The sequence below is a fragment of the Haliotis asinina genome, chromosome 9, assembly GCF_037392515.1.
Source record: "Haliotis asinina isolate JCU_RB_2024 chromosome 9, JCU_Hal_asi_v2, whole genome shotgun sequence".
Taxonomy (NCBI): Eukaryota; Metazoa; Mollusca; class Gastropoda; order Lepetellida; family Haliotidae; genus Haliotis; species Haliotis asinina.
The window spans coordinates 59407576-59420998 of NC_090288.1; the positions used below are offsets into that span (position 1 = coordinate 59407576).

At 40.3% G+C, this 13423-nt stretch overlaps 1 protein-coding gene across 3 annotated transcripts in view; it reads right to left on the reverse strand.

The window, feature by feature from the left end:
• Nucleotides 1-1068: 1068 nt before the first annotated feature.
• Nucleotides 1069-13423, reverse strand: part of LOC137296007 (nischarin-like) — a 49325-nt gene continuing 36970 nt past the window's right edge. For 2 of the 3 annotated variants that reach the window (XM_067827635.1, XM_067827633.1), the window contains exons 14-17: nt 13118-13214; nt 10988-11541; nt 9934-10394; nt 1069-7817 (exon numbers count right to left, since the gene is read on the reverse strand). In XM_067827635.1, the coding sequence (XP_067683736.1) occupies nt 5249-7817; nt 9934-10394; nt 10988-11541; nt 13118-13214 (3681 nt within the window). In that variant the 3' untranslated portion in view covers nt 1069-5248. The remainder of the gene's footprint in view (nt 7818-9933; nt 10395-10987; nt 11542-13117; nt 13215-13423) is intronic. The other variant, XM_067827634.1, reaches the window with a different exon arrangement.

A 13423-nucleotide genomic window follows, 5' to 3' on the forward strand; every position in this document is an offset into this window, starting at 1 on the left:
CGTCAGTAAGACAAACACTAAAACAAGACTATTAAGCACTGACACACATACGAAACCTGAAAGGAGTGAATGCTTTTCAAACTAAGGTAACCAATTGCACCCACTGTCACCACAACCTGGTAGCTATGGGGCAGCATTCTTCAAACAGGAATTTCAGGCTTGCATCAGCTGAGTCTAAATACATGACAAGACATTTTCACTTTGACATGATTTTACTTGCAAGGTAAACAATATATTAATATGAAACAACATGATACAAATGATGAAGAATGATACAAGAATTGAGTTCTCCATTGTTCACTATTTGACAAGTTGGAGCCTAATAGCAGCACACATATCAAGTTCCCTGTAAATGGTGATGGACTTCCTTTGTGCACTGTCTGGAAGGTGGGATACAACAGCCTACAGGTAAACAGTAAAGCAAGTAAAAAAATGTACGTGTACAGGGTACATGTACTGATTAAGTGCATAACAAAGTTTCATGATTTGTGAATTTCCTAAAGTTTGACACTATTAAAAAATCGTCAGGTTTTATCACAAACATACAAATGTATATTTGATACTATTAAAAAATCCTCAAGTTGGGAGTACAGTGTATATATAAAAATGCCATTATATATTTGAGAAAAGTCATCACTTCTTGTCAAATACAATATGCATATCACCAAATTAATAAGTGAAAACTGCACTTGCGTTTTCATGGGAGAGACATGAATACAAATATGTTTCAGCCATACTCAATACACATAGACAATGGCAATATTAGGCAAGGGAGTTTGTTCATGGATGTCTCAGAAAAGTAGTGTTTCCTAATGCCTTCAACACATGACATCATAGATATATTAATGGTGTCATCATCATCTTAAATGTTTCATACAGCCTCAATTTCAGTTTGTCAGGACCTGGTAGAGATAACGGATTCTTATCACTGATAGCTATATACAAAACTCTAAAGAAATGAAAGAACACATGATTCTTTCTTATTACTGTAATTATTCTGATTCTCAATTCTTTCATATGATCTTGGTTTAATACTACCTGGCTGGACAGATTAAATAAATATGAAAGAATCTGGAGTTATGCCTCCTTTTGACAAATAATTTATGCCTCTGCACTTTCAGAAGGCAGTGTGTATTTGTGCTGATGACTTGTGTATAAGACATGCCTTACTGTTGCTAAGGAGATTAGTGAGAAATGACAGGTGTTCAGATGTGTCTGAACATTCATAATATGATAATGTTTTATGGATAAATAATGAAGATCATAAGTAGAGACCAACTCGGGGCTACAGTGTATCACATTGAGACACAGATTTACATACAAACTGTAACTAGATTATGTAACAGGTTAAGATGCACTGTACAGAGCAAAGAAACTGTGGAATGGAAATAGTAAAGGTGCACAATGTAGATAAAGTGTGTTAAAGACACATCTGCACACATACAGTGTAGTGTACAGGGAAATGAGTATAGTCACAATATTATATAACAAGTGTTGATTTTCACCATGTTTTATAGTGTTCCTGTGTGAATATCTACATGAACTTTCAATTTACACAGTGTATCATAGCTGTGTGGATACTGTGTAAGAGAAGTCTCAGACTGAGACGTAAGGTGTTTATTTTCCTAGTGTAGTGTAGCTATAATGAATATAATGAGTACAAGCACAGGTGTATGTGAAGTGTCAATCAACATAGTGTACCACAGCTGTGTAGATACGGTGTAAAGAGTACAGTCACATGTGGATGTGAAATTTCATTTTAGTGTAGGTATCTCGATACAGAGTAAAGAGTAAAGTGTAAGACCAACAAATGAAAAGTCATTTTTCAGTGCTGTGCAGTTATGTGGATGCAGTTCAAAGAGGAGTACAGTCACATATTGAAAGAAGTGTCAATATACATGTAGACACTGTGTACAGGGTACTGTCACAAGTTGACACAAAGTGTCACTTCACAAATGTTGTGTAGCTATGTAGATACAGTTCAGGGGGTACTGTCACAAGTTGACATATAAAATGTCAATTTTCACACAGTACTTTACCTATGTAGACACAGTGTAAATGGTACTGTCACAAGTTGACACATAGAGTGCCAGTTTACACAGTCGTGTAGCTATGTAGACACGGTGCAAAGGGTACTATCACAGGTGAGAGTGAAGAGTGTATTTTGTATATGTGTTGAGAGCTTAGTCACAGACATAAGGTGTCAGTTTATACATTGTAGTGTAGCTGCATGTTGTTGTTTGACGCTGTTATCAGAAATATTCCAGCTATGGTGGCGAAGCTGAGTAAAGAGTAGAAAGTGTAGAAAGTGTAGCGTAGCTATGTACAGTGCAAAGAGTACAGTCACTCACACACGCATGAAACGTCATACTGCAGTGTTGTGCAGCTATATAGATGCAGCGCCAAGAGAACAGTAATCTACAGAAAGAGTTGGGGCTGAAATTGCAGTGCTGGCATAACAAGTGGCATTCCACACATGTTGATGTGTTTGGGAAAAAGTGACTTATGTTGACTGTGCAGTATTTCATCTAGTTGAAGAGTAACGAGTGTCTTTTACATCATTTTAAGTTGCATCATGTATTCAGAGATATCACAGTGATCAGTTTACGATACTGGGGCAAAGGACCAAGCTGGGAGTAATACTACTTTGAAAAGTATAATTCATTGCTGTCTGTCTTCTTCATGAATGCCAGAATTAACTAGTGACTACATCAGAAATAATGGATATTGTGCTCAGTGGCTGACGATCATAGCCTGAGAAAATAAAAGAATAGGGTATACAGATCCTGGCGCAGTAAAGGGACATAACATTTACCTGTAACTGTGGTGCTTCTAAAGTGCTGGGGACCCAATAACAAAACATAGTATCCACAATGCTGTATATATGGTCGCATGAACAACATTAGAATAGTTGGGCTTGTTCACCTCTTCAAAACGAAGGGAACATGTTTTCATGTTGAAACATTTATCAGCTGATGTAGTACCACAGCATTTCAGCACAGCAATAAGCGATATGAACCACTAGCAGAGAACTTTTACCAATTACTGGTATGAGAGGTAATTCTGCACACGATGGAGTGATTGTTAGATACATGTAATTATATTTCCCATGGGAATTCATGATAAATGAGGCTAAAGAAAAAAATGTACTTTTAGGTGGTTTATCCTATGTGTGGACAAGCTTACTCTTCACTTTTCTATCGAGGAAATAAGCTTTGATTGCTCATTTTACGAGCAAACAAAGATAAGTTGAGCATCGATGAGACAATTGACACACATTAGGTTGCATGAGTGCTGCACACTGGTGCTTGTCATTGTGAGCGAGGGGGTCCCAGGTTGTCGGCAGTCAAGTGTTGATACTACCAAGTCTTATGAACAAGGCGTGTGCAGCCACGCGCGAAATGCACGTGCACTATCCTTCCTTTGCTAGTTTTGAGACTGCCTATTGCCATGCACCACCTAGTTCTCCTAAAAACATTCTTATACTTGTTTGCCAGTACAAGCCTATATATCTTAGAGAAAAGATTAATGGTATGAGTGAGCAAGAGAGTGAGATAAGTTTAGGCTTGTTTTAGCAGAGTCTGTGCCCATTGTGGAGGGTGGTGACTATGTTACAGGTAAGACACAGTTGCAGAGGCTGTTCAGCTTGACTATATGTTAACCTCATGGTGAACCTCATGGTGCTCCACTGCAATATTCCAGCCATATTACGACATATTGTACATGATAGGGTCAGGCAAACCAGTGGTTGCTACAATAAGCCCTCACATGACAACCTTGACCTATTCCACCCTACAGACTCTACTGGAAATTATTACTGTGAAGCAACAATATTGCTTCATGACACCTGTGATCCTCATAACTTGTTAAGCTTGCCTTCCTAACTATGGTGACACACATTAAAGTCTGACTTCGATTACAGTAAGGTAAATGCGATATACTGCAGACTTCATTACCAACAGAATTATGCCTATGTCTTGTTCCTGTTCCACACAGCAATCCTTGCACTAAGATTGTTGCAAGTTTGTGTTATGATATTGGATCTATGATGGTCTTAGCGCTATCATCACTTTCAGGAATAGGACCCAGAGATGCAGATTAACTCATCTATGACAACATACTCCCTGCTTGAACACTATCTCACTGATTATGGAATGTGTAACCATGATAACAGCGTTATTGCCTTGATAAATGTACATTAGAAAGAAGGCAGTATTTCCCTCATATTTACAAGCCACATGGTTAAATATTGAATAGTTTCCTTAAATACAATTAACATAACAAGTCAACACAGTATTTACAAAATGAAACATCTACATATTGATTTCAAACATCAAAACCCTTACACCACAAAGGGGGACACTGATAATGAACAGAAAATATCATGACATCAATGCCCTACCCAAAAACCAGCTTATCAAAATTAATAAATATGATCAATTATCATACAAACATCCTTTTTTCACATGATAGTTGAAGATTTCATGAATTATAAACTACAGAACACATTCATCATTGCACCAGGGCATCATCCACCCCAAGAACACACTATGAATCACAAGGAATAAGGTTCCCTTTCTGTTTCTCATTCTCAATAAGCATCTTGGGCAATTCAACTAATGTCAGTCTCACTCCCATCCTTCATTTCGTACTAACAGTTTATGCAAAAAATATGTGAAGAACTAATGTCAAAACATACATTCACCAGCTTCAAATCTCACCATATCAATCAACATAAGCATGAGTAACGGTAATAACAGTCTCAGTTTATGATAATTCTCACACAAATTACATGGAACATTAAGCCGAAAGACGAATTTGGGCTAGTTGATTCAAAAGCATTTGGCACAGAGAGGATGTCATCACCTCTTCCTGGTAATCCTGGACACAGCCAGGTTCCAGCTTCATGGTCACATGATGGACTGACATAACACATCAGTTTGGTCTTGGCTTGACACTCAAACACTCAACTCCAGAGAAAACACAGTCATGAAGCTTCGGGAAAATATACATCCTCATACTCATGTAGGAATTACAAAATCTTAGTTACCTTGGTAACGTGCTACAGTCAGAGAGGTGTAACATGCTACAGTCTATGAACTATCGCAGAACAGTGAGTAAATGGGTTATGGAATGCTTCATTAGCACTAGTACACCTAATACATAAATACAACTTTACCCACAGGACTGTCCTGTGGCTATTACTGGAGCAGCAACAAGGTCTATGACAGTACCTAACACACCATGATCACTCAGTAATTATGTCCAGAATCCTGCCCACTTCAGGGTTGAGTTCCGTCCAGTGTTTCTTCAACAGCTGTAGAAACTTCTCCTTCTCACTTGGACTCTGAATGAAGAGTCGCACACAGAACTCTGGGCGGGGTTCTCTCCCCTTGTTGATACTCTCCTCACTGAAGTAGTCAAGTGATGCATCAACTACCAACTCCTCCTTCTCGTCACTGAATATCAACTGGATCACATTCAGGTAACTGGAGTATAGAACAATCCTCTTCAAATTTTCAATTTTACGAGACTCAACAATTAGATGTTGTGGATTTTCAGGCAAACCTCTAACAAAGTCAGGCAAGGGGTAGGTCACAATATCTTCTTCAGCCAGGCAGATGTGGGTGCTACTTAGGATTATTGTCCTTGCTAAAATTCTATCTGTTGATCCTGTCAAGAACTCCTCTGGAACCACATATCCCAAAATGTACATCCATAATGTCAGTTTGCTGCTGTTAGGTAGAGAACCATGAACCTTCTCCTTCACAAGATACAGAATGTCTTCTATAGCATCTTCTCCTGGATAACAGAAGCGAACTTGACTGGGATGAATGTATTCCAGGCCTTCAATGGTGGACTTTGTCCTCTTGGTGAATGCCTTGTAGAAGTCCTGTTCCAGGTCCTGCTTGTCCTTGTCAATCATGGGGGATGTGGCCAAAAGGGAGAGAATTCCAGTCATGCTCTGGAGGAAGTTCCCAGCAGCTACACTCTCTCTGATGGCCAGGGTAAACACAGAGTGAGCATCTTGACCTGTCAGCCTAATACACTGATCAAACAGACCCACATTAACCTGCTGCAGGTCTGAGTACTTCAACACACAGTATGGCTTGATGGTGCCTCGTTTCTTTATCTTGTGGACACTCCTATCTGAACCATCTTTGCCCACATCAGTTTTCCAGGCAAAAGCTGAGTCTGACTGGTGTCTAGCATGGGTCATCCACGGAGGTCTGGAACTTGACTCAGACTTGTGGGAGGAGTCAGACACAAAGTAAATCCCTCTTGTGCTGAGCATGACTAGCGTTGGGATCTCCATCTTTGGGTTGCTGTAAGGTACAACATTTGTCCAGAGAACATGGTGCAGCTCCTCCATGAGGCCTCCTCGATCTGGAGAAGTCTTCCCTGCTATCACAGTGTGGAAGAATGTTGCCAAGTCCCTTCCATCCATCAGAGCAAACGGTTTCAGCTTTGTAGGGAGAGGATGGATTAGTTTATAGTCTCTGATACACAGCTTCAAGTGGTCCTCCAGCTCACCACTGAGGTAGGCCAGCATCAGGGAATCTACTTCACCTATATTCACATCTACTGATGCATAAACTGCCTCTTTGGATGTGCGCTTTTTCATTGATGTATAGTGCACAGGGTTATCAGTTTCTACAGGTACAGGTTGGTTTGGGGTTTGAATCTGAATCTTAATCTCTGACGGTAAAGCTTTTATACTGCCATGTGTCTTGGACACATAATATTTGCTGATGTCAAAACTGGATGGTAAGGAGCTTGCTGATGGCAGCCTACTCATCCTCTTTGAGTCTGGTGGATCAACAAGTTCATTACCTCCCTCAGGCTCTTCTCGCAGTGTGGGTGACATCCGGTGGGCATGCTCTGCTCGAAGGTTTGTCAGTCGGTCAAGGTAAAAATCACGCGAGGATGTGGAAGGAAAGAGAACATCAAACAATTTTGGTCCTGCAGTCTCATGGAAAATCATAGACAATCCAAATTCAGCAAATCTGACATTTGTTTCCCTTAACTGTGACTTTGGAGTTGTTACTGTATTCACTGCACTGTACATACTGATGTTGCTGATTCTATCTGTTATTGGGTGATTTTGCATCACGCCTATCTGATGCATCTCCTCTGAGTCAGCCTCGAAGGAGGGCAGTGGCCAGTAGATACAATCAATGTCTATAAGGTAAACTCTGTTCTCTGACAGCACAAGCAAGCATCTAGAGTGGGAGGGTTTAGCTACCACAACACAAGAATAAACAATGCGATCAGAAGAAGAACCAAATTTGTCTTCCATATTGAAAATTTGACGAGAAATATCAGAATCACAAGACGAATCTAAGATCTCTGGAGCATTCAAACTTTTCATACTTTCACAATTCAATTTGAAAGATTCAACATATGTCTTCAAAACTGAAGGGTCCAGCCCTATCAGAATGAAGGTGCCCATCTTCCCAACAAAAGATTCCTCAAGTTTCACATAAGCCAAACAACAGCCCAGAACAATCTGCTGGATATTGCACATGGGGAGGATGTAGAAGGGTTCAAAGTCAGGCACACCGGGCAACCCTGAGTCAAGATCAGTCAGTCTCTCAATGAAAATCTTGCTCTTAGTTAACACAGCACAGCAAGAGAAAAATACAGTGGGGTTAGAGTACTGCACAGCATTACACCACAGGATATCCAATATGTTTTCCTTAGTACTCTCCCTTGATGGGCTTCCTCCTCCAATCAGATGCTTCTGCAGCCAGCTCCGGAATTCTGTGTTTGCACCAGTTGGAAGATCTGCATAGTTGATCACAGCCAACTTGCTGCTAGATAAGAAAAAAGACAGTAGACATTTTCAATGGTGATTCTTTCATACAAGAAGCTGAAGTGACACCTCATTGCAGTAATGCACTGTATCTCACTAGCGGAATACGTTTCTTACAAAATGAAAAGACTTCACATAAAACACTACATACAAACAATTATCAAATATTCTTTGTTTCGAAATTGCAGTATTATTTTTGTTGAAACATATCAATGTCCACACTTCGTTAAACAGAGCAGCTAAATGTTCAATATGCTTCATACCTTGGATCAGTTTAATTATGTAAATGTGCATTATATAGTATTCCCAGAAATTATTGAGAATCATGTTGCGTCATGTAACTCATTACGTTTATTAACTTCTGGCGTTTTACTTACATAAACATGTTAAAACATCATCCTTTTACAGTCTCAGTCTTGTTTTAGTACTTTGTTAGACCTCCTCGCTCAGCAATGCATGCCTGAATACGCCCGAGGCACACTACCCATCAAACTTTGTAGGTAATCGTGTGACAGGGTATCCCAATATTGGACCACCTCGGCCTTCATATCTTCAATATTTCTCAGTCCCTTTTGGTTTATTCTGTCCTTCATGACTCCCCACACATTCTCAATTGGGTTTAGGTCTGGGCTGTAACTGGGTCAGTCTAAAACTTTAACATTTTCGCCCGACAACCACTGTTTTGAGTAGCGCGCAGTGTGTTTTGGGTCATTATCATGCTGGAAAATTCAATAATCTTCATACAATGTTTGTGCTGTCGGAAGAAGGTGACCATTTAGAATGTCAACGTATCTTTCTTTTGTCAAGTTTCTCGTGAAAACACACAATGGCGTCACTCCGCGAGCCGATATGCCACCCCACATGTGAAACTTCGGGCTATGTTTTGGTCGCTGGTAGATAGGTTTGACAGTATCTTTGGTCCAAATTTTCACACAATCAGAGAAAAGCCAAACAGAACTTTCATCCGAAAAGAAAACATTATCCCAATCTTGATTTTCATGAGCCTGACACCAGTTTAAACGTTTTTCCTTTTGTGCATCTTTCATCAACGGCGAGGGAATTCCACGTTTTTTCACCCAATTAAGTAATTCCTGCCTAACTGTTTCATTGCATACCTGAGGACTTCCTCTGCTAATCATTTCATTTCTGATGTTCTCAACACTTTTCAATTTGCCCCTACTCGAAATCTGCCCAAGTCTTCGGCGATCCACAACACTGAATTTCCTAGGCCGACCTGCCCCTGCTTTTTGCTCTATCCCGGTTCCTGTTTGAATATTCTTCAAAGTTCTGTATACTGTAGACAGAGGAATACCATGTCTACAAGCTAACACTTTAGCATCAGCCTCACCCCTTTCAAAATCACCTAGAATGAGCTTTCTTTTCTCTCTTGCTGTAAATTCTGCCATGTCAACACAGGAAGCCGTCTGCTCAAACAAGGGAGATAACTCTTGACGTAATGAGCTGCCTTCTAAGCCTTCAAGAGTTGTCTCCCTTATTTAGTATGCTTAGTGCATAGTGAAAGCCCTTTTTCCAATCTTAGCATCATTAGAAAAAAAACAAAGATTTTCTCAATAATTTCTGGGAACACTGTATGTTTGCTTGTTGTTTAAAGCCACACTCAGCAATATTCCAGCTATATGGTGAAATGTGGAAGCAATCTCTCTGGTAGTTAATTAGGTTGTGCATGGACGCCAGGAGGCAAGTATTACACCCTAGGTGAATCTGAGCTTAAAACACACTGTACAAATTAGGGATGCAACTATACAGAGATTCATGCAGCTGGAATTGTGCTGAATTCACTGGCAAAAGCTTCATTAATATAAAAAGACAAAATATTTGACTCTGCAAAGGTAAGATGAGTCTTTCGTACTTGAACGTTCACACCTACAATACTGGCAACCATGGTGCTAAGAGAACACTTGAACATGGAATTACAGAATCTACTGTTCCATCTTACTCTACACAGTAACTCTGTTGTAAATGTTGTAACAGTTGTAACTGTTCCCTTCACATACAGTAGACCCTGCCAATGTGTGGGTCTTCAACATGTCTGTAGATTGGTGTGCAAGTGCTCAACTCTTGAACATTGTCAGTGAAATGATAATGTTATTACCTACGTTTTGTCAGACGAAGCCTGGCTGCTTTCAGCACTTGTTTCCTTGCTATCACTTATGAACATCTTCTCTCCTGTTGCCTTGTCTGTTGGCTGGACAGTATTGTCAGCTGTTTCTCTATCACTGTCAGCTGTTTGTTTATCATTGACGGCTGGTTGTTTACCACTATCAGCTGCTTGTTTATCATTGACAGCTGGTTGTTTACCACTGTCAGCTGTTTTTGAGTCATTGGCTGCTGATTGTTTACCACTATCAGCTGTTTCTGAGTCACTGGCCACCAATTCTTTATCACCGTCAGCTGATTGTGATTCATTGGCTGCTGGTTGTTTACCACTCTTAGCTGTCTTTAAGTCATTGTCAACTGGTTGAATATCATTTTCTGCTGTGTTCTTGAGGTGTTTTGTATCTGCAGCTGCCATCATGGTATTCATCTGTGCCACATCAGGAGAAGACAAGGTGGGCCCCTGGTGAATTAACATAAAGAGATGGTCAAATATACTACCTACCAAAAGTTTAGAATCACTAGTGTAAATGTAGCCACTTACTTCTGTCAACTGTTCTAAATAAAATACCCCATGCTGTTAAAAGGTACTGTTAACACATGAACTGATGTATTGTAAAACAAATTTGTAAAGTTGAAAGGATTATTGTCATGAGTTAATACATAATGAAACTCAGTGAAAATTGGTGAATTTTTAACAAAGATTTGCACCCAAACACACCTGTTCACATGTAAGATATCTGCACATGCCTTTCAGAAAACTGATGTATGATCCTAGTGCAACTCATCTGCATAAGGTTCACAGTTAATAAGGTTCCCAACTCAGAGGAGAAATCAATCTTTGATGTAACAACATGTATATACATAACATACAGTGTGTACCTTCAGTGCATCAAAACGTTTTTATGGGTTGTACAGTGCTCCTAAGAGCCAGTAATGATATTTTTAAGAACTTTGTTATCCTTTAAACCAAGTCGTATCTACAGAAAATATGATGATACTTTTCAAGTCCCCTTTCCTGAGGTTAAAACACAGCTGCTGAATGAAGTAATTAACCTGTTGTTTGGAGGTGGTGAGGGCATCAGTCTCATATCTGCTGATTCCCAGCTGTGCTGATCTTGTAAGGGGGCTGCTGCTGCTGGAGATATCTGCAGAACAACTGTTCCCCTTCTCTTCTGGCCTGGATGGCAGACCGATATGTAGGTCTGCCTCCTCAGGTCTTGAGCCTGGGCTGCTGCTCTCCCTGTGATGAGCTGCTCCAGTAAGAGTGATGTCACATAGCTCTTCCTGTTCGGCTCTTGTAACAGGGCTGCTGATTGGCCTCTGATGTGCTGTTGTGGTGATGGAGCTGCCAGTTAGCCCTGCCTCTTCAGTTCTTGTAACAGGGCTGCTGATTGGTCTGTGATGTGTTGGTCCAGTGAGGGAGCTGCTGCTTAGTTCTGACCTGAACAATGGGCTGCTACTAAGACCAGCCTGCTCTGTTCTTGACAAAGGGCTGTTACTAAGTCCAGTATGTTCTGGTCTAAAGAAGGGGCTGCTGCTGAACCCATTATAAGATGAACATAGTGGGGATCCTGATAATGCTCGTGTGCTGCCATGTCTTAAATCTACTGTAAAAGGAAAACAGAATTTAACATTATACTTTCATACCACAACTCAGACTAGAAGAATGCTAAAGGAAAGAACTTGCAGCAATATATTTAACAGTACTAACAGAGTGGCAAAACAAAAAACCTTTCCAAGATGTAAGAGATCACAACATGTCAGACTGAAACTCACTGGCCCTGGGAACACATGTGCCAACAAACAAGTGGCTTACACTGAAGTATATGTCTATTGTGTATGTCCACAACCTCATCACTACATGTGAGTGGGTGAGTGAGCGAGTGAATGAGTGAGAGTCAGTCAGTGAGTCAGTCAGTGACACTTTGAACAGTTCTTTCATGATCAAATCTTTGAAGGGCATTTACTCAGTCTAAGAAAACTTAGTCTCAGTGTAATTTGTTACACTCCACCACTGAGTGTAACAAAACCTTATAGGAGGTCACATTAGGTAACCTCTAAGAATGATCAATCAGAACACAGCTAACCAAATCGTGAAAGTGCACATTCGCACATACATGTTGATCTTTTTATCTCAAAAAGGTTCGTACCCAAACGATTCCAAATGCTATTTAGTGTACACTTGCTACCGGGTGACGCACACAGCGTATGTACAACCATGACAATGGTGAATATTTTGAAAGTCCCTCCGATCCCCAAATAGTAGCCGTTGTCCAATTAGTTAAATCTATTTAACCGTCTCGTGTTTGATTAGACGGTCATTAGTCACTCAAAGGTTACGTGACCTTCTACTAGGTTTTGTTAGACTCGGTGGTGGAGTGGAACGAAATACACTGAGACTAAGTTTACTCAGACTGGGCATTTACCCCACTCCTCTAACCCCTCTATAGTGTGTGCCAAAGGTAGCCAGTATACCTGAACATTTCAGATGATCATTCATGACGACATGTGCTTATGTGAAGGAACAAAGAAGATGTCAGAAGTATGCCTATGTACTGCAGATCGCAAGAGAAATTACCAACATTTAGGTCACAAATGAAAATTTATTTGTTCAGTGCTGCCTACCAAACTTGACCAATATCTTTCCAGACTCATTTCCAGCCCTTTTCAGTGGCATATGCCAGAAACTAGCGCTATATATATGTTTGTATGTACATATGTAATCAACACACGCTAGTGTGAGCATATCATCAGACTGTGATCACACACCAACACAGCCAGCCTACACACAAGAGCAGTACATTCACCATCTGAAAACTCTCCTTCATCACTACAGCACATTTCACCAGAATCACAGATGGAAGTGAACCCACATACATAATAGAATCTGTAGTTAACTGAGACAGCATAATCCCAAATATTACACTTGTTACATGTGATCTGTTGCTAAAAGGCATTGTGTATTCATAGTCCATTTCTTCAACAGAATAGTCTTCAACATGAAACTTGGAGTGCAAGTTGCCATTTTGTTAGTATGCAGAAGAAAGAAAAAACACCATACCTATGAAGTGTACTCTCTACTTAACAAAAACAGAAAGCCAGTAGCAGATGCCCACAGCGCAGTCAAGGCTCCAAAAGCTAGCATGCAGTGTATGGAGAAGGGAGAGATACATACTTGATTACCTGAGGATGGGGAAGAGCTGCCATTTCTGGCTTCCCCCAACAGGTTTGGGGGGGTCCTACTGTACTCTGAGTCTGTTAAACTTGCACTGGAGGCCGTCTAGGAACCATACAAGTCATGTGTTAGCATACTCCCTGGTAGTCCAGAAACAGTACACAAAACACAAAACAATTTTCAGGCAATGACAAAGAATTGATATCGGTGAAGTACTTGTTCATTACATGTTTTGTGGACAAGCCCATTTTCTTTCAAAAATTAATTATGTTTCAAGTCATGAAGGCAACAGACAAGAGGTGAAGAACAAATAA